The sequence below is a fragment of the Glycine soja genome, chromosome 14 (assembly GCF_004193775.1).
Source record: "Glycine soja cultivar W05 chromosome 14, ASM419377v2, whole genome shotgun sequence".
NCBI lineage: Eukaryota > Viridiplantae > Streptophyta > Magnoliopsida > Fabales > Fabaceae > Glycine > Glycine soja.
The window spans coordinates 5826263-5854095 of NC_041015.1; the positions used below are offsets into that span (position 1 = coordinate 5826263).

The following is a 27833-nucleotide window of genomic DNA, read 5'->3' on the forward strand; positions in this document are numbered from 1 at the left end:
GACAGTTTAGTGCGATAATAAGTTACATGTGTTGATTTGGATTTACTTTTTGATTTTATGTACGTTAATATATTCTTTTATTGTTGGTTAGAAATAATAAAATTATGAATTAAAATTTATTGCATAAAAATTGAAACTCACTTATGATATGCAGGTTTCAATATGTTTTTTTAGTCTTTCAAAGTTTGTGCTTTTTAGTCTTTCAAATTAAAAGTTATATTTTTTAGTATCTTAAATTCACTAAATGTTTCCTTTAATCCCTCTTGTGGTAAAAGAAAAACTATTACAAATCATGCATTTAAATCGTAAAAAATCAAGAAAAACTAAAAATATATTTCACGAGTTTGATGGATTAACAAAATGTAAATTTTAAGTTAGAGAACTAGAAAAAAAAAAAAAACCCTCCAATTTTGAGAGATTAAAAACATAATTTAACTAGTGAATAACCAAAAGTAGGTATAATTGTCATTTTGGCCCTTATTGTTGAAATAACTTTCTCTTTTAACACGTCTAGATTAAAACATGTCATTTTAATCTGTGTTGCAATTTTTTAACCTTCTGGTTTTCGTTGTTGATTCTCATACAAAAGTGAAACATGAGGTGCAAAACTATCAAAAATGAAGTTTTTTGAATTTCCTTCTAGACCCTTCTCCTAATAAATGAGGTCGACGTCCACCACGGTTATTGTAGAGTCACGCTCAAGGACTTTCATCAACGAGTCGAGAGCCTTGTTGGCATTGCGACAGACCCTGCGGTGATCGTGCTTGAAACACTTCCCCCACCAAAATAACACCATCATCACCTTCTGTAACGATTGCAATACCTCCCACCATGAACAACACACTAGTTATACAATGAGGAGGTTTTGTTCGTCCAAGAAGGTCGCAATCTTAATTATTTGAAAAACATTATATCATGTATCACTTTAAGGGATATTGTTCTAAATGTTTAAAAGAAAAATAGGAGAGCTTTGTGCTATATCTCTAAAAATCTTATGATGTGGGTTGGTGTAATTTACTAAAAAAAAATGACTGAATAAAGAAAAATTAATTTTTTTCTCTACATAGCTTATACAATAAATTTAATATATAATTAATAAAAATACATAACTGTGTTGAATATAAAAATATTGATTAGATGGATAAAGTATTTTTATATATATTTTAAGGCGTACGAAATTGTTTGTATACAAATTCAAATAAATTTAACAAAAAAAAAAATTGAAAGTGATTATGATCCCATTAAGTCACGCTCTCCTTTTGCTTTATTAGCCGTTGTATTACACATGACAATTATATTCACTTTTCAAAATGATAGTATAAAATACTCTTGTATTTTGAATATATTCTAATTAAATTAAATTCATTCTTCAAATGGATGTATGTATAAAAAACGTTTAAGCAAAAATTGCTTTTGTTCAATAACGTGCAAAACACTTTAAGCTTTTACCAAAAATATATTCTTAAATTTCTGCTTTAACACCTGTCGTTCTTCTTTAGTTTAAAAAAAGGAAGCTTATCGTTTCAGATCGTCTGGTGTATTACCAGTAAGAATTAAATTTAATAGATTTTGTAAGTTATTTTATCTTATTAGTTAATACCATTAATAATTATTAGTCATTGAAATAAAGAACATTCTTTTCTCCTAAACTTGTATTTATTTGAGTCTTAAAAGAAAAGTTAGGCATGTTAGGTCAGGTATTGTATTTCACGTTGATGACTCAACACTAATAGCAACAAATAACGATGATTCGCATAATTAATCGTCGCACATGTTAATGAACGGTGCCACTGTTCAAAGCGAGTTATTACTGGTATATATAGTTATATATATGCATAAGAATGTATAGTCGTTTTCAACGTAATATTGGTGAAAGTAGAATTGAGCTCTAAAATAAAGTTTTTAGGCTTAAATTTTGTAAATAGAAAAAATCTAGTTAAAATGGAAGACTTTAATAAAAGTAACAAGTTAAGTTCGTTTAGTAATACGTTTGATTTGCCGTTAAAATTATTACAAGATTCAATACAGATTCATTGAATAAAAATAAAAGTCAAAATCTTGGTTTGACAAAAGTATTTTTACCTTAAAAGTAATTTTTCACTAGATTTTAAAAAATGCATAATATGAATACGTCCTAATAATAATGTGTTGAAGTCGTTAGTTTCGGTAGAAACTGTAGGAGTTGTTGTTTCTTTATTGTATTTTGTCGTTGCATGTTTGGCACCGTGATGGTAATGCATATAGTCTACATTAGCTAATTTGTTAGACCTTTTGAGTCCAACTTTCAGTTTTTGAAATTTTTTTAATGGCCAATATACCCCCCACATGTGTGAACTTGAATGTCGTATTTTTAGGCCGTTAAGGTCATAAAATGTGGGTGAAATTAAGAAATGTTTCTATTGATGTGAGTGTTGGATTAGAATTGCTAGGTAGACGATTTAATTGCCAGTTAGGTACAATTGACTATAGCTTCAGCTATAATTACATCTAAGTGTTAGTCATTGCAATAATTTTCTCTTTGATTCAGTTAGATGCTGTTAATTTTACTCCACAATTATGTACTATTTGGAATTTGTGGATGATTAGTTGTAGCTGTAAAAATAAATGGCAAAGATTAATTTTTATGGTTCGGTTAATGTAGTTTTCTTTTTACTCATTCCGTTGTTAATTATAAAATATTTTTAACTAATTCATATTTCTTAAAAAATAATTAATTTAGTTAATCATATTAAATATATTAATTATTATATTATCATTCTAAAATTATCTTTTTCTTATCTATTTATTTAATTATTTTTTATTAATATTTAAAGAAAATAATTAAATAAAAATATGTAGAAAAAAATAATTAATATATCTAAAAATTAAAAAATAATTTTATAAAAATGAACAAACAAAATTTTGAAAAAAGTCATATATCTAGAAACGAAAGAAGTATAAAGCTAATTGATATCTGCTAAATTTCAATTATCATGTGATCATTTATCGATAAGTTAATTAACACAAACTGAAATAGACTTGTTGAAATAAGTTACTGTAATTGGTATTCCACTGGGATAAATAAAAAATGCATATCCTTACTCATCACTTTGTTTTTATGGCTTTATTCTCATTAAAAGTGAACGGTAATTTTTAATATGAAAAAAAACTCTAATGAAATAGATAACATTTCCCCCTACCTACTACGTAATATTAGCGTATTACAACTTTATATTATTCCACTTCATGCCCGTGTAAGTGCATTATCTCAAAGTAACTTCCAATAAGCTATGCCAAAAAAAGCTCTTTTGCTTTGAACTTTATTTTTATATCTCCTTTATCTTTCTTTTTTCCTTTGTAAAAAAAGAGTTAAGGTTGCTTTTAGACTCATAGGTATCACAAAATTAATCAAAACATACAATGTTTTGTGACCATTTCTTTTTGCAAGAGCATGAGAAATGAAAATTGTAAGAAATGAGATCTCTGCAGAATCAATCAACAACTTTCGAATGGGGTTGTTGCCAAATCTGACACTGTCAAGACTCTTCCCCATAAGCCCCACTGTCATATATGCATCGTCTTAAATTATTTAACTAATAACTACCTTCTAATTAACTCAATTTTGAATTGAAGCATCTATGAATTAATTAATGGTGTGATGACTATAGCCTTTTGTTGCATAGTTCAATAGGGAAATCACCAATTATCATCTAAAAAAATGTGCTTAAAAGTTACGGATGAGCTACCTGGTTGGAGGAGAATATATAAAATTAAAACTGTTTGTTGGAATTTTGTTTTAGATGTGGAATCGTTTGTTGGCACATTACTGTGTACTTTTGCCACATGACATATATTTGTTCGTAAAGTACAAGTATTTTTTTTAAGCTTTCGTAGAGTACACGTTTTGTATGCATAATTTAAACAAGATAAATAGTTGCAGTATTAATGGTAGCTATTGTACGGGGAAGAAAAAGGCAAATTAAGGGGGTAGTTTATAAAATTAACTCATGTAATAATATATAAATAAATTCCTTCCTTGAGCTTTAAGTGATTTTTCTAAAGAGTCTTTCACTTTTTCTTTCGAGCATATTCTCTTTTTCTAATACGTGTCCTTAGCTCTTGGGTTATGTAAAAAATTATACTGATAATATACAAAAATGAAACTATTAATATTAGGTTTAATTTTTAATTTAAAAAATTCAAAAAATCTATTTTTATATATTAATTGAAATAAAATATTTAAAATTTACTTGAATAAACTTCTTTTATAAGTACTTAAAAAATAACAAAGAAGAAAATAAAAGAAATTATGTTTCTTCTATAAATTAAAATCAACTTATCACCTCTTTTTTTGAAAATGTTAGATGAGATAGTTTTTATAAAAATTAAAATACATAAGTTTGTTTTAACTTATAAAAAAAAGTTCTCTGTATTTTATCATCCTATTTTTTTCTATATTTTTTTGGTGTATCTATAAAAAGGTTTATCCAAACATATATTTCTATATAATTAAAAGAAAATGATCAGGCTAAAGACGAAGAAAATGATCAAGGTTTATCCTAACATATATTTCTGTATTATTATTTTTTTCATTTTTTTCTTTTTGTTGTATCAATACCAATTTTTCATTCCTATAAAAAATGTGAAATAGGCTGGGGGCCCAGTTTGGAGCCTCAAACTTCAAGCCCACATCGCCATTTATACCCGGAATTGACTGACACCTCCGTTCATACAAAGAAGCATTATTATTTTTGTAATGCCAAACGTTTTCCAAATCAAACAAATTTCAACACATAAATCCAAAATAAGAAAACCCAGGACGGACCCTTGCTTGGGATTGCAAGCTCCACGTAATTTGTGGTTTTTATATTTAAATTGAATTTGGTTTAGTTACTTTTCCCCCCTATAATTATAACATTTTCAACACATATCTACGGCTAAATGCAAGGAAAATATAGGTTATAGGACATTTCATAATAAAAATAAGTCCCAAGAAAAAAATTGACCCTTCCGAGTCCTAATTAATCTCCTACCTCCTCAAGTGAAGAACAGAAATTCCTAATCTTTATAATTATAAGCCTTTTAACCTGGTGCAGATTTAATTAAACAGGTTCATTGGAATTCCTTTCTTTTTTTTGGTAAAAAATATATTAAAAAAATTAAACAGGTTCATCATCAGCCTAAGGGGAAGTCACACAGTGTGGTAACATTTTATCTTATGTCTGTGTGTTTATTCTTTTTTTTTTTTTTGGTTACATGTGTGTGTTTATTCATTCTAATAAAATTTATTGAAAACTAGCAAGAATTTCGTATATTTTGCAAATATTATTTAAATAATGGTTTGAAAAATATATAACTGTGTTTATATTGATTAAAAAAGTAGTAATTAAAGTGAGTACACGAGGAAAAAGTGCAAACACAAAAGTTACCTATTTAAAAAAATTATAAAAGAGTAGATATGTGAAAAAATTAATATTTATTCACATAGTTGATAGTTGAGCTAATTTTGAAAAGTAGTCATGATCTACGACATATCCCGTTTGTATGTATGGTTCTAGGATTATTCAAGAGTACTATATTTTCTAAATAAAACGCCAAAAGATGTGGAATTTTTGTTCAAGCAACCTTACACAAGGCAATTAATTACTCTTTGCCAAGTGGCAGCGTTCTACTTTGCACGTTGATAAGTGCTCTACGTTACTCGTGAGGAATGATATCAACATCTATATATGTATATTGCAAACACTAATTTGATTGATTCTTTGTACTTTTCTTTATTTCTCTTGTATTTTTATTTTTATTTCTTTCTCTCTGGAGATATTAAATTACACGGAGGGTCCATATTCATAAGCCAAAAAATATCAGCCCCCATTGGCGATTGTGTGATTGCTTATATCGACAAATAAATATTGGATCAATACCCTTCCATTGTTTCACGTTCGTGTGACCACATTTTTTTTAAAGCGGTCCCCTTAATCATGCATAGAACAAAATAGGAATAGGGTCATTTTTCCTTAAGTTTGAAGTTTGAACCCATATCCTAGCCTAAGGAGTCAATTTTATAAGAGATGTAAACATATGCATCACTATATATAGCCATCAAAACCCAGCTAAATTGGCTTGTGCAATGATCATTTTAAGTATGAATTTATGGATTGACAAGTCATAGTTCATGTGGTTCTTTTCTTTTCTTTTTTGGCAACACATAATTCATGTGGTTCAGCTCATCCCGAAAGTTGCAGTGATACGTGAGACATATTTATTTTTACATGTAGACTTGTTTGGATACAAGTTCTTTTAATATTTTATCTTTTTCATTTCTGTATTATAAATTAGAGTCTTTATTTTTTAATAAAAATATTTTTAGGAATTATTTTTTTATTAATTATATTGTATGTCTTGCCTTATATTTTGTACATAGTTATATTTTATTTCTTTTAAATATTATTATTTAAATTTAATTTCAATTTAATTTAAGTTCCAAATGTGAATGCTTAAGGTTAAGTGTTTTTTTTAAGATCCTAAGGTTAAGTTGATTTAGATATTTCGTAACTTTTTTGGTGAATATTAACGGCAAGTTCTTTATTCCAGTAGTTTTTTTTTTTTATTATTCTAGAGAAAAATAGGTATTTCCTGCCTAATTATTCTTTCATGTTTTTTTTAAATATAAAATATAATAGAAGTTAATGAATAATTTGTGAAAATAATTATAGGAATAAAATAATAACTTATAAATATAATTATAAGGAAAAAATAAATATAAAAATGTGTAAACTAAAATATCCAATTTCCTTTACAATATAGTTATAGATTAGGATGGACCATACAACGAAATATAGAATTTGTAATCTTTTGTCATGCAACGAAAATCTCCACCTGGTGCAACTGCTACAGAACATGCAATTAAGATTAAAAAAAGAACAATCAGATTTTTTTTAAAATTTCTTGTTCAGGTGTTTTAAGTGTTAATTCCACGGATTTTTTATCAGTCTATTTCCATGGTGCAGAGTGCAGACCCAGGCTTTGGTACTTTGCTCGACTAGTTTATTGTTCAACTATGGGTATTGGTGTCCGGGTTAGGACACTTTTTTTAACCTAATTTGAAATTTTGATTGGACATTTAGTTAAATTTGAATCGATTAAATTAAAATTCAATAACGTGAGATAAGATTGAGTTAAGTTGGATAATTGAATTGTTTTATTCTGAGGATAATTAATTTGTTGATGTAATATATCAATCTAAACATCTGCCGAAGGAAATCAATCCGTTCTCGTGAGATTAATTATTAACTTTGGATCGAAAGATACCTGATTCACACAAAAAAATATCAATCTAAACATTATATATAAAATCATAAAGTTAAAGAAGTATAAACTATCATTGAAGTATATTTTATGATATTTATTTCAAGATAAATAATATCAATATTATCATGTTATATAAATATTATCCATTAAATATAAGAGCTTTATTAATAAATAATTATTTTAAAAATTATACTTTTAAAAGATATAATTAAGACAACAGACTTAATTGAGACAAACCGAAATATATATATATATATATATATAAGTATTAATTGGGTCATTCTAAAACTAAAAGTTATTATATATCAAGATTAACTCTGGGCAAAGTCAAGTTAATGGAATGCGACGAGTAATAAACACTCCTGGGGGCGGGGGAAATGAGGCAAATTGCACTATTCTTGATTTGTTTTGTAAAAAAAATAAAAAATATAAGGCTTGATTTGTTTTTAAACAAAGGGGTCTAGGCCCAACAGAAAGAAAGTAGTTTACTTAAGCTTTATTGGAATTGAAGGCTTAGTTTAATCTCTTCTAAAATCTTTTTATTTATATTATATTATACATTATAGATGTAAATTATTTACCGAGTTCGTAAATTATTTTTTACAAAAAAAAAAATTAATCATCCATCTTTAATGAAATTTCTTCTCTTTAAGTCTCAACTATTTTTTTTTTGTTCAATTCATCCAGAATATTTGAATCTAAAACCTTCCTTAAAATATATTTAAAGTCAATTTCATTTGAGCTAACACAACATTGGTTTTGAAATATATTTAATTTTTTAAAAATCATTTCATAATAAAGTCTATTAAATCAAATTATAAATATATCTAAATAGACTAATAGCGTGCATTTATAAGTCAATAAGTTTAAGTTTTTAAATAAATTAACAAGCAGTAAAAAAAATTAACAAGTTCTGTAAAAAAAATTAACAAGTAAATAATTTCAAAATATTATCATAAAAGTTCAACCCATTAATTACTATTATATTTGTATTTATTTAAACAAACTGACTTCTTAAACTTAAAATATTTTTTTTTCATTAAACAGTATGTATAACTCCTGTAACTAAATTAAACGGTTCAAACCCTAACTCTTTTAACTAAATATATAGATTATTTTTTTAAATTTCAAAAAGTCTTAACTCTTAACATGATTTATTTAACAAACAATTTGATCTAATTTAAACATGCAGATATACAGGTTTGGCCATAGACCGATCACCTGAAGTTATTTCCATATCTAATTTGCCGCTATGATAACACGTTGCCTACATGTCCTAATTCCTATAATATGGGTTTTGTTAATCTTTTTTTAACAAATTATTAAATCTCGACTGAAATATTATTTCCATTGAAGGAACGCAATTATATGCGGGTAGCATATTATGAATTCAAAGATCCAGAATTAGTAAAGAAAAGAGATAGCTACTGGTTGGACAATTAATGTCGCATATAACTTCGTTATTTCTGACTTTTTTTTTTTATGAATCTTCGTTATTTCTGACTAACTAAAAACAAAGCATCAATCTTCTCTTTTTTCCCTAACTTCTCTAATGAATACATAAAATTTTTAATTGTGACAAAATTAATATCATTGTATTGTACCCCAAAAATAATTTAAATGAAGCCAATCATTGAAAATGCAAATTGCTCTATATATAAGAATGTCCTAGTGGATATGGGAAATGATTATGTCCAAGTAAGGGAAGAAATTATATATGATGGTAGGAATAATAAATTAACCAATTAATTATTCGTTCATTCTAAATTTCACAACGACTTTTTTAACTCCTAGAGCATTATTCATTGGAATGTATAGTATAGTGGCACCGATTTTTGTGGGCTTGGGCATGTGATTACCCTTGCCCATGTGATCCTTATTAAAAGTTACACGTGCTTAATGCATGGTCCCCCACTTCATTCCAAACAAAATATATAACAGAAGCTATAGTAGGAAAAATAAAATTATTGAAATGCAACTTAGACTGAGTGAATCTCTACATGTACAAGATATATAATATTATTTGTTTTGACAAAGTAAAGCATAAAACAACTGTACGGATACTGATGTGCATGCATAGCTCATCAAGATAACACATTCGTTACCAATTAGGTTCTCAAAGGCACGAGAGGGGTTGAAGAAATCATGGAATCAAAAAGTATATCAAACGTGTTTAAGGCTACAACCAATGGAACTAGATGCATGTAATTAACTACATGCAACATCCAAATCTGGTGTGCATCTTATAAGTATGGATCTACTATACTGTCATATATCATATTTCATAATCAACTCAAATTTATGAAGATCCAAATTCATTCGCTTTGGACTAGATATGGAAGGATTTCAAATCTGAGTTTATTAGGATATTACGGTTATCTTCTCAAAAACAAAAAGATATTAGGGTTATACTATTACTAATTATGTGCTTTAATTATAGGGAATGTTAGCAAAAGGATTATTCACTGTACGCTGTTGATGCTAAACTAAAGTTCTTGACTTATACAGTTATTAGAAAACATTAATCAGGCTTTAAGAATTAAGATGAAACTTGCTAATAAGCAGTGTACGGTTCTATTTTGTAGTCAAAATTATGAAGATGCATCTCATGATCAACGTTAATTTTTTTTATTTTTATGCATGATTGAATATAATCATCTTATTTTCTTATGAATGTGATAGTCATAAGGAGAAAAACAAACTGCTATTCATTTTAATATTTGATCCTTTAAAAAAAAGAGATTAAAATTAAATAAAAAACTTAAAATTGAATTTATCTAAAAATATACTTTTATAAAAAAATGAAAAATATAAAATCCCACATGAGCATGTCCTTTTATATAAATTTACATCCATTAGTTGAATACCTAAGGTTCCATTTGGGTTGATTGTGAGTTTCTGATTTTTAATTTTTAAATGCAATTTTTAAAATAAAACATGTTCAATAAAAAAAATGGAGTTTAATTAGCTTTTAATTCAATTTCAAAATAATTTTACATTCATTATCAAAATCAAGAAAAAATATTTTATAAATTTGATTTTTAATTTAAAAAAATATATTCTAACCATCATCACTACTACCACCTCTGTCATATCACCTGGTTGTCATTACACTATAGTTGTCACCTTCACCACCATCATTTCACCATAACTATTACCTTATAATTATTACTATCATTTCATCACCCTCAATATCATTGTCACCACAATTACATATACAACAACTCATTCATATGCATTCTAATTGACATTGTCATCCTACAAGGAAGCAATTATATATGATGAGAGGAATAAAAAATTAACCAATTAATTACTCATTCATTTTAAATTTCACAAAGACTTATTTAACTCCTAGAGCATTATTCATTGGAAAATGTATTCATTGGAATAGATATACTCCCTCCGGTTTCAACTATAAGTAACAAAAGTCTCTTAATTTTTTTATCTCAAATATAAACAAATCTCAATTAGTTATGTTTTATTTAATGAGATTCTTTATAAAAAATACTCTTCATTAGGCAAAAAAAAATTATATCTGATATTAAATTCCAATAAAAAATAATATAAGAAAAACAAATATTAATTAGTGTCCTTGGAACATTGATTAAAAAATTAAAAAAAATATTTTTATAAATAAAATTACACTCTTCATGACGTTCTTACGTTATTCTATAATTTCCACGATAAATAATTTCTTTTTTTAATTTATTAATTAATATCCTAAATGTTTATTTTTTAATTAAAGATGACATAATTTAATAAAATTAGTTAATTCTTTTTATAAATGTGAAGTATGTTTGTTTTTATTAAATTAGCCAATTTAATAAAATTAGTTAACAATAAACTGAATATAAATCCATATACATGTAATTGTTGGCTGAGTAGTCAGATATTTATTAGAAACACTTCCATCGCCACTAGTAGTACAGAGAAAATTAAAGTACAACGTAGACACGTAGATATTTTGTGAATGAAATCCTGGGACACGGTTTAATTTCCAGCCCCAGCATATACACAAACAACTAACACAAGATGCTCAAATTTTCTGCTAGATCTTGATTTAGTATTAACAAATTAGAAAAGGTCAAGCATTCTGAAATACTAAAACGCCCTTCAGAACGACCAACTTCCAGAACAAAGTTTTTCTCGTTCAGCAAAGTTGTGTTTGAATTGTGAAGTATGATTTCTTGTATTCATGATCTTTTTGGGATTCATCTTTGAGATGAAAGAATGGCATCAATGGCTTGTCTCACTTGAGAAATGTCAGGAGCTTTTCCACCTTGGACTGGCCAAAATTCATCAGCTGCCAACACCTTCACAATGAACAAGTAGAGAACAAAGATGTCACATGTGAGATTCCAATTCAGATTAAGCCATGAGCTTAGTTTGAAGAAACTGAAGATTTGAACGTGCATAAAGAATTGTAAATAGGACCAAAAAATTGCTTATCAAAAGAAGAAGAAAAGTAGTGCACTCTGTGCAAGTTCCACCTTCACTTGCAACTGAAGAAACTTCACATAACTAATTGCTTTCTCCAACATTGTGACCAAATCAACCTGCAAAATTCACCAATCAAATAATAATTCTGGCAAGTAAAATTTCATAGAGTTTGGTTGAGTTGAAGCTTCAACTCTGCAACATATATGAAAGTGCAAAAGAAAGAAACTTCTCAGTACTCGTTTGAAAAATCTACCTTGGAACCGTTGGGGACCAGTTCTTGTAGTATCTTAAGCCGCTCACTTATTCTCTCTCTTCTATTCTGAGATACACTCATACAAACATTCTATCAGCATTGAATCTCATATTTTTAAGTTTTCTTAATTTTCAATCAAAACAAGGTACATATCAAACACAATTTAACTTAGGTTTAAAGCAAACCTTGGCAGCAACACTTTGAGGATCCTGGGATGGGTTTGACTTTGGTTTTGCTGCTTTACTTGCACTTGTGCATGGCTTCTTGGCATTGGTAACTTGCATGTTCTCTCCCTATAAACACAAATCTGGCCTCAATGTTCCATTCTAATTTCATAGAGTTCTCTATGGACTAGTTCCAAGCATTAAAAAACAAAAAGAAAAAGTTAAGGTATGATTGAGGAGACAATAAAATACCATAAAAGAGCGCTTTTTCAAGACCAATTCTTGTGCTGCTGACTCATGCAAGCTATCACTAGGGACATTTGGTTCAGAGTATAGCCACCCAGATGATGAACTTTCACCATGTTGCTTGTCTTTTGCACCATTGAATATGGAGCTATAGCCAGTGGCTGTTTCAAAGCAACTGAAATTTTGCACTAGGCGCATATCTGTGGGGCTTTTAGGACTAATAACATGGTTCCACTGGTTATAACCTTCATGCAAATTACTCTCTTTGGAGAACATCCAACTCTGCTGAAAGCTAAGAAAAGATTCACTACCTTGCATGAGGTTGTTGTATTGATCATTGGCTTTGAAATTAATCAGGGATTCTGCTTCTTCAAGTTGGTAATGTGTGCTCTTATGAACATACTCATTGCCACATAGAGGAGGAGAATTGGTTATGGCTGAAGCTGAATCATTGCTGAGCCCATTAGTACTTTGTGAGCCATCTTCCTCTTCAACCACACATTTTTGGTACTCATTGACCCCATTAGATGTCAAAGAGAGTGCCATTAAGGAGGTAAAGGAAACACAAAAGCAAAAGCAACTGTGGTTTTTTGTTAAGGTCAATGATGAGCATGAAAACTAGTGAATGGGGCCTCTTTATATATAGCCTTCAAAAACCAACTACCATTTTGTGTTGATTGAGATTGGAGTAATAGTAGTCAACTGAAATCTTAACTATTATGGGGGAACAAGAAATCAAAATATAATACTAAAATACTGATGTATCTGTCTTTACGAATTTAAAAAATGTTAGTTTATTAATTAATTCATCTTCATGTTGGGATTGTTAATTAGCTGGCAAAAAGAGAATGCAATTGAGAATATAAAAGAAGAGCAAATTAAGTATAGCACAAGGATCGCCGGATCCTTCGCCAAACCCACGTCTCTCTTTGATTCCCCATTTTTGGTTAGTCTCACTTTGATGAAGAAGCTGGAGCTACTCTTGGGGTTGCAGCTTCTCACATGCTTCCTTTTTATAACTTAAGCACGTGCATGGACTCATACTCTATTCAATTTATGTACCATATAATATATTATATAATGTATGTTAACATTCTGTGTAGCTGGCTGCACTAGCTATTGAACTGGCTAAGATATAGCACTGATTGGCATGGACTGTATATTATGAACATTAAGCATGGTGGGTTTTGTATATGCAAGATTCCATTTATTTTCTCTCCGAATTACTTTTTTTTCTTTTTAAGATTGAAAAATGTGCAGGGGAAAGTAACGTGGAACATTTTGAACCTTAACATGAAGGTTTCTTGTACACAAACTATAAATAAATAGACTTCATGGCTTACGACCTAAAAGTCTCGTATGAATTCATAATAGTTTACTTAAGGTCACGTTCAACTGGTTTGAGTGCATGCAACCGGAACATTTTAGATGAAAACATCATAAATATGAAGTTAAGTATTCACGTACAAACTAATCCAACATACTTTCTTAAAAACAAATTTAATATCATTTTTCATATCTTAAGCTCAAAGTCTACACTTTTTTATTCCTAAAAATTGAAAAAGAAAAAAAAGAGAGGAAAAGAATCAATGAAATACTACTTTGAAAATCCAAATTAATCTCAAGTCTTTCATAATGTATCATGCGTTATCCGGTACTTCTTAGTGGAAATGTATTATCTCTTTTTTGCACTTCTTTGTTAATCCCCTTTTGGCTGGGAAGAAAATAGGAAAGAATAGAAGGAAAGTTTTCAAAAAATATGAGTGGGTTCTACATCTTCATCACACCACTTTAATTTAAATATTTTTTTTCATCTCATTTCATTCTTTTTCACTCAACCAAAATGACCCTTTGGTTACATTATTAGCCTTTGCTAGCTTCAATTACTACCTACTAATTGAAATCTATTATTTCCTACTTGTTCAATCGTTTATAAGTTTATATAACTTACACAAACAAAGAAATTAACCACCATATTCAGCTAATAAAGGCCATTAAAGATTGATTTGTTTCGTTCTTTCCTTGCTTCCACACCATAGTAACTTCTAGCATGCACCATCGATCGTTCTATGGAACGTCAAAGCACCAAAAGATACGACCATGATCAAAGGAAAAGCCAACTTCGTAAGGAGTACAAAACATAAGTTGATAAAAAATTAACGATAAAAACTAATTATGCCGAAAAATTAAAAAGGGACAAAAACTATATAAAAAAGACAATAAAGACTAACTATATTATATGATTTTGACCTAATCACCAGAAAAATAAAGAGCTTTTTAATTTTACTTTTTTTAATTCAAAATTTTGGAAGAAATGAGGAAAATAAAGAGGTTAATATCGCCTCCCTTTAATGTTTGTCTCTCCCATAGGCTCTGCTCGGTTCTAACGACGGAATAAACATACCAAAGACGAAAAGGGAGTGAGTGAGTTTGGTAGAGATGATTTTGGAGTGAGTAAAGATACTAGTTGGGGGGGTTTGTAGCATAATTTTTTTCTCTTTCCAGTTGTAGTGAAATCGATTTTTTAGGGGGGAAATGATTTTCTTTAGTTATCAGGTTATATTTAGGACAAAAAATGATATTTTTAGGTAAAAAGATTGATTTTTTTGTCTCTATTTAATTCTATATCCTCCTTATCTCATTTATACTAAATAACTTTACAATATTATTTTTACTTTATTTTTCACATATTTCTCTTAAACCAAACAAATATTAAAACATATTACTTCATTTCTACTTTTTTTCCTTTTTTAAATTATCTCTTCTCTATTTTTATTTATTTTATTTCTTTCTTTTAAATCAAGTACAACCCTAGTGTTGAGATATTTTTAAAAAAAGGAAAAATAATTTTACAATATTTTTGAACTATAACTAGACATTAATTTGATTTGAAATTTTATTTTATCTATCCTCTATTATGATTTATAAGAATGTAATACATTTTCCATATTTTTCTTCTCTCCCCCTCTTATAAAAATCAAAACAAAGTATACTTTTCCTTGAAACTAAACAAATATGTTTGGGAGATTAGTTTTAAAGGAGGATAAAAGAGGATAATTTTTTTTATATCTAATAAATATTATCTAATGTATGTCAATTTTAAAATAAATGAAATAAAATGACAGGTTAACATATATTATTTATGTCGATCCTTATCTTTTACTTATTTCTATAAACATTAAAATAAAGGAAATAAAATTATATATTAATGTCCTAATCTTTTATTTATTTCTATAAACATTACTTAACTCTCTTAAACACCATTCACCACTGTCAGGGATCTCTGCCTTTAACACCTAAAAGCTGGCTTTTCTAAGTTTAAAGAATTCACTCACCATTAATTAGCTGTTGCCAAAGAAAAAAGAAAGTCAACATTCTCTCGAACAGATTCCATCATACTGAATTTTTTTATACTAAAAGGAATTCCTGTGGTCAACTCAGTTTAATCATGTACATTTTTTAAGGGTTATCTTTTTCATACAGTGCATGACTATTTCTGGCTGCTCATGAAATACAGTTAAGTATATCTTTTGTAGACACAAAGAAGATCATCCACATGTTTGGTTACTACACAAACAAATTTTGGGGCAAAGGGGGGAAAAACTAGAGCTGGAATTGAAAATATTAAGTTAGCAATTCTTTTTCCTTGTCTCATGGAGAGTGTCTAATTGTGTCCTTCTTGTAATGAACTTGGAAACTCTTAATCAGGGAGAAGATCAGAATTTTCCATATCTTCCAAATCCTCTTAAACATTATGTAAACATCTTTGAAACTAGCCAATTAGTGCTGTCATTAGCTCTTCCATTGTTTATTGAATACACTGGCATATTTAAATTTTAGATAATATACACTTAATTATAGGTTAACACTTAATAATGAAATGCTTCTAGTGCATATCATATCAATGTACATTCATATATATGCACATACTAATTGCTGTGACGACTAAGATGGAATGTGCTAGAATCTCTAGGTCTCAGACCACCTCTCAAATGAGTAGTATGGTGTTTAATTATATGCTTCATATATAGTAGTGAGGGTTTCTGAGCTGTAATCTACATTGGTATTTTGCAGATGGCAATGCCATTTGCTATATTTTTCCACGAAAAAAATGGCCTCCGTGGTATTAGAACTTTCATAGTGTGTCAAAATATTCTCATGTAAAAGTAATTCATTACTCCTGTAATTAAAGTGAACCCTCTTTTCTTTCAAAAAGAGGAGTCGAACTCGATCGGATACTTAAAGGTAATTACAACTCATTCCTTAGTCAATTAAAGTGAATTTGCATTGTAACCAAAGTGAGCAAGGATATAGCTATTATATTAATTTAGTTTGAAATGCATCATGATCTTCTGAAGTTCATAATCATCTAAAACATAATAATGATGCATGCACCATGACTTAATTAGTTTGGATGGGCTTTTTCCAATCCAATAATCTGCAAAAGGTGCATATTTTATGAGTGACCGTATTACCCACACCATTAACGTTACAATTTTATTATCTTGGGTTGATGTTATTTTTAGTCTTCAAAATTTTCTAAATTTCTGTTTTATTTCTCCTGACTTTTATTTATATTGTTTTAAATACTCTCGTTGGTCCCTATATAAGTAGAAAAATGTTAGTTTTTTTAGGGAAAAAATGTTAGTTTTAGAGACTAAAGCTTGGATATTTTTAAAAATATATATTAATTTTTACCCATAACATTATCGTTTGATTAATTAGTAACTTTCTTTCAAATTATTTATTTAGAGAATATTAATAATTAATAATATTTATAAGCTTAAAGTAAGGGATTAGATTCCTTGAGTTGGCCCCATGAGTTGGGCTAGTTAAAAATTCTTGATAAACTCAATTCAACCTTGGTGTGTCTTTATTGAACCTGAGTTTGATCAAATTCATTTAGGTCTAGTTAATTAAAAATTTTGGACAAACTCAATTTAACCCAACTTAATTAAACCTATCAACAAAGAAAATAATATAAACACTAATTAGGTTTAATTTATTTATATTTTTCAAACACAATCCAACTCAAACTATGATCATCCTATCAAAGAAGAAAATTTACAAATAATCATTTTAGCAGAAAATAGCCACCCTCACCACCACAACACTTCAACAATGATTAAAACAGAAGTAGAGCACATAGTAGAATACTACTTCTTGAGTAAATTTGTGCATTCTCAACAGAAACTTGAATAGAAAGCATAAGCTTAACAAGAAAAGGTTTTTTTTAAGGGAAACAAGAAAAGGTTAATAGCCACTGAAAATGGATTTTAATAACACTTCTTTAATTTAAAAAAGGAACTTAGACTTTTTATCCATGAACTAGGATTAGTCTCCAGACTTTACAACATATACAAGAATTTCATCACACTTCTACGTTGTTTTTACTGTGCCACTGAAAAAGGGACTTGGTTCACAGGAAACACAACAATTGATAAGCTGCAAATTCTCACAACAGAACATCCAATTAATCATAAGACACTTTCACAAATCACAATCACTCGTTAAAAAAGACACTAAGCTTTGCCTCCCAAACAAATAATACAAACATGGTGGCTTAAATCACATCCCATATAGCTCTATTAAAACAAGCACTACATTTCATCCCTCACAACATTTTATAAATACAAAATTCTTATACCAGAGACAAGCTTCAGCATGCCAATACTCCAATTACTCTAATGAAACAAGGATGATCCCAAACAGAAGATGGATGACTTCTCTTTAGGGTGAGAAGTATGTAGGAATAAATTAACCACGTATCTACTCATCTACTTAACACTATTGCATGTTGATCTCACAGTGGCAAGGAATCGGCTAAAGACAAAAAGCATTAGGAATAAATTAACTACATATCTATTCTCATGGACAATGTGAATCCAAAAGTTCTGGACAGACAAGGGAAGCATGTAGACTAAATGGTAAATAATTTCTTTTGTATTCAGGACAAAAGTTGAACATACGGGGTTACACCATAAAAAATATATGAAGAAAAATATAGTAAAGGAGGCAAAAGAACCACTGCATAACACATCATAAATGAGATATTCCAGAAACATAATGATTCTAGCTATGACTTCTTATTAGCCTTTTTTCTATTTCTTTCTCTGCCTTTTCAAACTTGAACCACCATCAAGAGGAGGAGGACCAGCAGAACAATATTGCAGACACGCATCCGAAAACTTGGTAGGCGAAAATTCTTGTTTTGAATCTTTTGATATCTGAAATTCTTTACACCTGGAAACCTTCCTAGAAGACTTAAGAAATTCAACTTCAGTTTCATCATTATTATCAGCCACGGAACCTGCAAATTCCTCCTTGTGACCCAATCCAACAGAGAGGTATGTCCTCTCTTTGCTGTCGGTGTCACAGCACTAGGAAGAATACCTTGCAAGCCCTTTCCTTTGATTTCATTTAAAAGTTTAGATTTTGAATTAATCATCTCAGAGAGAATTGATTCTGAGTCAGAATTACCTGCATTAAATACTTAATTAGTAAGCAAGCACATTGTCACCTAAAATCTATTGAAAAATATGTAATAAAGCATACACAGAAGAATAACCAAAATTGAAAGAATAGCAGCAGAGCAGCTAACTGCTGAGCATCCTTTCTGTTTCTAGCTGCATCACTGGTGTAACTTGTACCATTGAAAAACTACAGAAGATATAAAAACAGGAACCAACCCTTCTCGCTGAAGGTCCTTCTAAATTCAGTTTAGTAGCATATTCATTCAAGATAGACTTGTAAAATGTAGAAATCTGGAAGACAAAGACAACAAGTAGTTGATGTTTTAAACTAAGATATATGCAATGATAACACAAGATGAAGCCAAAATAAAACAATAACATCCGAATTAAAGCATCATTAAGCTTAATGCTATTTTACCAGCTTTTTATTTTTTCACAAGTCTGCAAATTATTTCACAAGCAGTTAGCACTTATATGAAAACAATTTTCCAGACCATAGATTTCCATGATTAGTTCAAGCTATACTAGATTAGTTTCAAACCTGTACAGAATATGAAAAGGAAGCGTCAAAACTCAGTTTCCATGGGCAACAAAATTTATTTGTAATAATAATGGTACTGCTTCTTTATCAAACTTGTATGAGTTGAATGCTTGTATTAAAAAGAATGTGTGAAATTTTCTGATACTAATATCTTCCTGGAAATTAAAAGCCTCTTTAATAGGTTGTACGATAATTTTCAAGTAAGACTCTTTAGCATTGCATCATAAGAGAGAGGTGTATGATATATCGAATAACAATATAACTTGCAAAAATGCATCGTAATTTCTTACAGAAAAAGGTTATCTAGGCAAATACATACACAAGCTAGGAGGAATAGGTTAAGAAAAACTTCTCAGATCATCAAACACTACTTTTTTTCCGATAGACAGAAATTTTATTAGGAAGAAACAAGAAAAACTAACATCTAATGCACTATGATTGCACCGGATGCAAAGTAAACATAAAACAAGCTTAATATATAGCAGTCTAGAATTTTGCAACATATTAACAAATATTGGCTCAAAATTACTAAACGGTCTATATTTTGAATCAACTGAAGCTATACACCTACTGAAATCAACACCAACTATTTTGCTACAACACACCTCATAAACAAGAGATGGTGCTTCATGTCTAGCAGCATCCTGTTCAGCAGTTTTTAGGTTGGAAAAATAGGATTGGGAAGTGCAACACACCCCATTAACTCACACTAGGTTTTTTTTATCAGAACAGTTGATGCACAACAATAGTTTACAAGAGTTTGCTCAAAAGTCAAACATCGCACTTCCCGTGTATGAAACTATCAACGAGGGACAACAACATGCTCCGAAATTTAGGTCAACGATGATGTTAGAGTCTTATAGATCACTTTATATGTTCCACATTGATGCATGCCGCCAAAAATCTCCTAATAAAAATTGTGTTGACGATAGTAAACATGAGCAAAGGCAAAGCATAAATATCAATTATCACTTAGAATCAAAACACAACAAGTGTAATGCAAATTGCCAAATATAATGCTACTAAGTAAAATGATAAGAGTATCTAAAAAAAAGTGAAATAATAAGAATAAGTTTAAAAGAATCATGTTTTGGAAACTAACCATTAACTTAAAAGCTCAACCAGCGGTTTCACTTAATGTGAGAAATATGATTTATTATTTGCAAATTCACTTACTCCAAAACAAATAACAAATATTTCAAAAATAAGCTACTCCAAACGCTCAAGATACAAGTTTTCAAGCATTAATCACTCCACTTTAAACTAAGGTTATGTTTTTCTCCGTAAACACTCTAGAAAAAACAGAATAAATAAAAGAAAAATAAAATAAACTTCCCTAAGTTAAAATTAGCTAATACATGAAATCAGCTTTTGAAGAAGCTTCTCTCATTTAGCTTGTCTACAAAAACTGATTTTAACTTATGAATAAGGTAATATTGATTTATGAAATAATTTTTTTTTGTACTTTTTTATAAGTATTTTTGGAAAAGCTTATCCAAACAAGGTTTTTAATCAAAATCAATTTTGTAAAAGTCAGCTCAATCATTCACACTCTTAGAACCCACATCCATGCATCAAATCTATGTTAACAACAACACTGATACACGTTGATCAAGAAAATTATGGTTGTTATGTTAGCAAAAGTTTCAACAAATACGTAGAAAAGGGAGAAAAAAGAGATGATGGAGGAGAAGATGAAGCCATGCATGGGTGAGTGGGTGAGAAGACAATGTAGAAGGAGAAGTTTCTCACAAGAGTTTTGTGGTACTGAGAAACAAGGACAAGAGGGATGGAAAGGAAAAAGATGTGAACATTGTTGTCTGATCACTGCCGTGTGAGTGTCTTCATGTTTTTCTTGCTTCTCTTTTTGGTGAGAATGGGAAGATTTAAAAATAAATAAAAATACTTTTTAAGAAAAATTGTTTTTTTTAAATATTGTTTATCTAGTTTTGTTATAAGAAAATGCTACTAATATACTTATTTTACTATCTAATAAGTGTTAATTTAAACCAAATACATAATATATTAAAATTAAGAGATAAGTCACACGGAACAAGATTACTAATTATCAAAAACTTATTTTAATTTCAAGAATGACACGATGATAACTTCCTTATATTGAATTTAATTTAATAATTTGTCTAATTTTTAGCACTATTATTTTGAATTTAACTATTATACTTTAATTTGTTATAAATCAACTTATAAACTAGCCTAAAAATGGTTCAACAATACAGAAAAACTAGTTTTGCTCTCAAAACAGGTTTAAATTCAGTTCTAAACTAAACTGATTTAGAATTGATTTAAAACCAGTTCATCAAAAACCAAACTCTTTTGTCAAATAAATCAAAAACCAAACCATAAAAATTGTTCAATGTTTAGGTTTACCAAACAATGCACAACTCTATTTGTTAGTATCATTAATTAGAACCAAAATAATAGGCTTAACACATAAAAATCTGATTTTAAAAAAAATGTTTTGAACTGGATAAAAGAAACCAGTTTTTTTTATATAAAAAAAATGAGTTTGAAGCCGGTGGAAAACTAATTTGGCTTTAAAACTTGATTTAAAACTAGTTCAATTTTAAAACCAACTTAGAATCCGTTCGGTTCAAGTATCAGACCACTTTGTCTAATTCAAAACAGTTTGCACTAAAAATTGATGACTAAATTCAATTTGATTTTAAAAACACAAATCATGCACACTCCTAATTGAGATAAATTTATCTTAACTTTTGCCCCATTCAAGATTTTAACAAGTACATTTATTTAAGTTCAAATCCAACCAATAATGTATGACACCATTAGGTAAACATACAATATCAATTGTAACATGATATAACATTTGAAGATCAATTTTAACATGATATAAAGTTTGAAGCCCAAAACATGAAAGACACGGGCTTAATAAACAAAAACGGCCACTAAAGAAGGATTTTAACAACAATTCCTAAATTTTAACAAGGATCTGCGGTTTTCTCTCCATGAACTCTAGTCTGAGAGTTTGCAACATACACAAGAATTTCATCACACTTTACATTTTTACTGTGCCACCTATAAAAGAGGGACTTTGTTCATGGAAGCTGCAGTGCAAGGGGGAACTTGGTTCATCGGAGCTGCAGGGGGAACTTGGTTCATCGGAGCTGCAGTAGCTGAAGTACAAGGAGCGACTTGAATCATGGGAAATGCACTACACGGTGGAACTTGGTTCATGGGAGCTGCAGTACGAGGAGGACCTTGGTCCATGGGAGCTGCAGTACACGGCATAACTTGGTTCATGGGAGCTGTACGAGGAGGGACTTGGTCCATGAGAGAAGTACGAGCATAAAGTTGGCTCATGGGAACTGCAGTACAAGGAGGAACTTGGTTCATGGGAACAGCAGTACAAGGAGGAACTTGGTTCATGAGAAATGTAGAACAAGGAGTAACTTGGTTCATGAGAACTCCAGTACGTGGAGGGACTTGGTTCAAGGGAACCCCAGTAATCGGTGACCTGCAAATTTTCACAACAGAACATTCAATTAATCACAAGACACATCCAAAACAGGAGCAAAAAAAACTAGCTTTGTCTCTAGACAAGCAAATACATGTACATATCTATCAAGCTTAAATCATGTCACATCATAAATCCCACCAAAACAAGTATTATAAATATTGTCCCTTGCTACATAATACAAACACACTTCTTTTAGTCAGGTACAAGCTTAGGCATTTCACCAATGAAACAAGGATGATCTCAACAGATTGTAAGATGAAACACTATTCTTTAATCGTCCTTTCCTTGATCTCCCATTCCCAAAAAATCCAAACGTCCAGTCCCAAAACCAGAGATAAACAAATCCTAGAAATAATTATCCTTGGGCTTTGTTTCTTAGCAATCGAGGATCGAAGCTTTTGGATTCAACTCTATTGCAAAATCAAACTTTCATTGCTGAACAGATAGCTGCGAGGTAGAGCACAATAGCATTGGAGGATTGGAGGGGTAGTGTGTGGGCAAGGGAGAGAGACTATCAAATGCCATTTTTTTTATATGAAATCCAATTTTGGTTCGTTTTATGTTTTATGATCTTCAAATTTTTGTTTGATTCTGGTGCAACAAAGAGTATTAGAATTGTAGAATTAATGAGAATTGCTACCAAGAAGATAGAAGTTCACAGTTTGAAATTTCTCAAAGCAAAGAGAAGCAAATTTTCTTCTTCTCTTTATGACTGGACGAATCATCTGAGGTTTACAAAAATAGAGTATATTTATGTCACTACGATCTATGTTGGAAGGTCTGCTAGGAAGAAAGATGTAAACCTGTGAAGCCACTCAAATATCAGAGGATAGAGTACTAAGTTGTGTAAGAATCTTGAGGAATTCAAAATGTGGGTCAACATCTTTTAACTGGTTCTGTTCTGTGTTAATTTGAAGTAATTATAACAGAATCTCAGAGTGGAGGACAAGTATCAAAATGCCAAAGGGATAAATTTATGTAGAGGAGTTTTGTGCAGTATTCAGAACTATCTTTGAGTCTATTGTGGCAGTTGCAGCTATGCTACTGGTTTTTGTATATGACCATGCGAGGAAAATGTTTGGGGGCCTATATATATTTTCTGTAGCTAGGGGAGTGGCATTGTGTGAGGAGCGAGGAATTGGATTTGTAAAGTGGTAGTTTACTATGTGCTAACTGACAGAAGAAGTTTTATTCCATTCTGTGAAGTAACTAGTTTGTACAACTTCGATTTTACTCTCATACATCTTGTGTGATGGAAACATAGTAATTAATGAAAAAGCTTGATTGCTTCCATTCTCTACTTCCACTCAAACATATTTCCAACATTTAATCATATTATAGAAATGCGTGGTAATTATAAACTTGGACTCTCAAATTGAGAATAGTTTACAATAAAATAAGAATTACTCTCGTGAACACTAACAAGCTTCACAAAAAGAATATCACATCTAAGTACTAACAAGCTTCATACTAACAAAATTCAGGGACACAATTTGGAAAGCTCAAAAAGCATAAAACACCAAATCTCTTCCTCACGTGCACTAATACCACTCAAAACCTGATATCACTTCTACAAAACTGCATATATCCACACATAAAAATACCCGACATACATCCAAACCCGAACCACAAAACTGCATAAAAATCCTCAACACGTAAGCACACCAGGTTCCTCTAATCCTCCTCTCACACCTTCCAAGATCACAATCTAAAACCAGCAACAACCTTACCGTATATATTATTAATCGTCATTGCAAGTTCACCTCACTGGAAATTGATTAAAACAAAGCAGAAATTATGGATAGACAAGGGAAACATGAGGGGAGAAAAGACTGCAGCTCCCATGTAGACTAAATGCTAAATAATTCTTTTGTTTGCATGGACAGTTACTCAGTGGCATACATGAGGGGAGAAAAGACTCAAGAAAATAAATAGCAAAGGAGGCAAAAGAAACACCAAATAAAATAACATATATGAGATTATAGAAACTTACAGCGGAGTCTGTGACCGTAACTTCTTATTAGACTTCTTCTTGTTCTTTTTCCGCTTTTTTGAAGTTGAATCATTATCAATGGAATGTTCTGAACCCGGCTGCAAAGAGACATTATTGGCTTCAAGGGAAGATTCTTGATGTATCATTTGGAGTTCTTGACATGTGGAAAGCATCTTAGGAAACTCAGGAAATTCAACTTTAGTCTCATTATTATTATTATCAGCCACACAAGCTGCAACTTCTGTATCTTTATGATCCAGTGTAATAGAGATCTGTCCTGCATTTGTTGTGGATAACACTGCACTAGGCTGTGACAGAGATCGTCCCTTTCCTTTGATTGCATCATAAAATATAGACTTTGACTTAATAATCTCAACAAGCACAGTTCCCGAGCTAGAATCACCTGCATTAAATGGTCATTTAGTAGGTATGCACATTGCTACCTAAAATCTAATGGAAATATGTAATAAAGCATACACAGAAGAATACCCATAATTGAAAGAATTGCAGCCTTTGCGGCTGACTGCTCAGCTTCCTTTTTTGTTCTAGCTGGATCACCAGTGTAACTTGTACCATTGAAAACTAAAGAAGTTATAAAGATAGGAAGCACCCCTCCTAGCTGTTGCTGATCAGTGTTGTATGTAGGTTGTTCTACATGCAGTTTGTCAGCGTACTCATTCATGATAGACTTGGAAAATGGAGAAATCTGGAAGACAATGACAACAAAGAATCAACATTTTATATAAAGATAATATTGAATGATAATACCAAACCAAACCAAAATGAAGCAATGACAAATCTTAATTAAAGCATAAATGCATAATTAAGTATTAAAGCTATTTCACCAGCTATTTATTTTTATCCAATAAAAATATAACATGCAGAAGCACACTTAATTTATTATAGAAAATCTATTCGAATAGACAAGATTATTCTAAGCATAAAATTATTATTAACGAAAAATTGTTCACACCTGATTGACAAGAGAGAGTCCTTCATCTCTGGTCCTCTTAAGGATACTTTCCAAAGCAAGTCTAGCTGCCTCCTGCTCAGCAGCTTTTTTATGGGAAAATGTGGATTGGGAAGTGTAACCCATATCAGCGACCCACACAGTCGACCTAAATTTTGGACTATGATCCTGTCCCTCATTAATGGTCTGATACACAGGAAAGTTAATGCCTGACTTTGAAGTAAACTCTTGTAAACGATTTTTGTACATCAAGTGTGCTGGAACCATGAGAGCAATTCAAGTTATTAGAGATCTCTTTATGCATTATACATAGACACAGGCTAAAAGACTCCGAATAAAAATAAAAATGTGTGATGATAGCAAACAAATGAACAAGTAAACATAAACACGTGTGTGCAAGATACAATTTTAAACCTTGTTTTAAAAAAAAAATTGAATGGCAAAAGAAATTTTATTAAGACCAACTAATACAAAAGCACAAGGAGAACCACTATATTAGAAAGATTACAAAAGGAAGCCTCCGTAAAAACTTGGCAGCCATATCCTCAACAAAGTCTCACCAAAACTCAAAAGCAAAGGCTATGAACTCAAACGTTCACCACTTCCTAATGAAGCACAAAGCCATGAGCAAAATTAAAACCCACGATAAACAACAGAACATATTCGAGTATCGAAAACCTATGGGACTCCACATACAAAATACCACTGCTGTTGCTGATTCTGATTCTGACAGAGTTTCAAATTAATGGAAGTCATGCCATAAACAATCATTTTCGCAAAATAAATCAATGTAACGTGTCAGATATATAAAACATCTAAAGAGTTTTAGGCCAAACTCATTTTGAGTCAAAACTATAAAAAAATTCAAAATCAATTTTAGGAAACCTCAATTCGCCCCAAAGACAGTAGAACTAAGAAGAATAACAATAATACGGTTGGTTTCGATATTATTACGTTGAAAAAATGAAGGACTTACGAGGAGGGTTAGATTGAACGGGAGCAGGAACTGAAGGTGGAGGAGGCTCAGAAGAAGACAAAGCCATGGGTAGCAGAAGAAGAAGGAGAATGAGGAGTTTCTCACTGGCTAGTGTTGGGAGAGGAAAATGAAAGGGTAAGAATTGTGCTGTTCCCCTTTTATAGATTCAGTGGTCAATGAAGAGGTTCCACTCACTGGTAATTTCATTTAAATGCTGGAAATTTATACTTAGAATATCATTAAAACATGGTTGAATTGTGTTTTTTATTGACTATTCAAAATATTATAAACTTTTTTTCTAATTTTATCCTATATAAATTATATGGATTTTGTGATTTTTTTTTTACTACTAAGTTTATTATTTTTTTAAAAGTAAACATATTTTTAGTAAAATTGTTTCAATAAATAATTTGTTTATTGTTACTCCTAATCTGTGTTAAATATTAGACATTTTGAAATAGAGGGAATAAATCCTTATTACATAACACTGATAAGAGCGTACGTCATTAGTTACTTGTAATAAGGAAAAATGATACTATTAGCCGTGTAAAATCTATGGCTGTTGCTACGCGCACCAACGCAGTTGTCGGTATATTGGGTGATTCTCTCTTTATCTTTTCGTAAATTGATGCTTAGATAATAAATTTTATAATAATTAATTTTGATATAATAATTAATATATTTATATATAGGAATTTTTATGAAATTTAAAATTTTTATTTAAAATTTATATACGTAAAATAATATATTATTATATTAAAATTAATTATAATAAAATTAAAAAATACATTAGTAGATTTATGTTAATAAATCTATAATTTTTATTTATAATTTATATATGTATATGTATATATATAAACAAATTAATTATTCTATAAAAATTAATTTTCACAAAATTTATTATATATTAGCTTTCTGAATTTATTGCTTTGGTTTTTGTTATGTATGTACTTAGATTCCGTCAACTTACAACAAGCCACTTTAAATAAGATAT

The 27833-nt window shown here is 30.0% G+C and overlaps 2 protein-coding genes across 2 annotated transcripts; both read right to left on the reverse strand.

The window, feature by feature from the left end:
* Positions 1-11148: 11148 nt before the first annotated feature.
* Positions 11149-12990, reverse strand: LOC114384580 (putative transcription factor bHLH086). The gene is made up of 5 exons (XM_028344279.1): positions 12397-12990; positions 12166-12273; positions 11981-12046; positions 11778-11843; positions 11149-11600 (listed from the first exon to the last, which is right to left on the reverse strand). The coding sequence occupies exons 1-5, from the start codon at positions 12934-12936 to the stop codon at positions 11499-11501; spliced, it is 882 nt and encodes a 293-aa protein (XP_028200080.1). The 5' UTR covers positions 12937-12990; the 3' UTR covers positions 11149-11498.
* A 9164-nt stretch (positions 12991-22154) lies between these two features.
* LOC114385096 (double-stranded RNA-binding protein 6-like) lies at positions 22155-27004 on the reverse strand. Its single transcript, XM_028345071.1, has 5 exons — positions 26840-27004; positions 25867-26120; positions 25383-25599; positions 24894-25296; positions 22155-22897 (listed from the first exon to the last, which is right to left on the reverse strand). Exons 1-5 carry the CDS (start codon positions 26904-26906, stop codon positions 22459-22461), a joined length of 1380 nt encoding a protein of 459 aa, XP_028200872.1. The 5' UTR covers positions 26907-27004; the 3' UTR covers positions 22155-22458.
* Positions 27005-27833: the final 829 nt, after the last annotated feature.

What these genes read in the sequence shown, in the direction of transcription:
- LOC114384580 (XM_028344279.1), bottom strand. Translation starts at nt 12,936, where the DNA reads ATGGCACTCTCTTTGACATCTAATGGGGTCAATGAGTACCAAAAATGT. An exon ending in TGAAAAAGCGCTCTTTTATG is followed by an intron (nt 12,274 to 12,396) that starts GTATTTTATTGT and finishes TTGTGTTTATAG; the next exon opens with GGAGAGAACATGCAAGTTAC. An exon ending in CTCAAAGTGTTGCTGCCAAG is followed by an intron (nt 12,047 to 12,165) that starts GTTTGCTTTAAA and finishes AGTGTATCTCAG; the next exon opens with AATAGAAGAGAGAGAATAAG.
- LOC114385096 (XM_028345071.1), bottom strand. Translation starts at nt 26,906, where the DNA reads ATGGCTTTGTCTTCTTCTGAGCCTCCTCCACCTTCAGTTCCTGCTCCC. An exon ending in TGCAATTCTTTCAATTATGG is followed by an intron (nt 25,297 to 25,382) that starts GTATTCTTCTGT and finishes CATTTAATGCAG; the next exon opens with GTGATTCTAGCTCGGGAACT. An exon ending in TTACGGTCACAGACTCCGCT is followed by an intron (nt 22,898 to 24,893) that starts GTAAGTTTCTAT and finishes GAAAATTTGCAG; the next exon opens with GTCACCGATTACTGGGGTTC.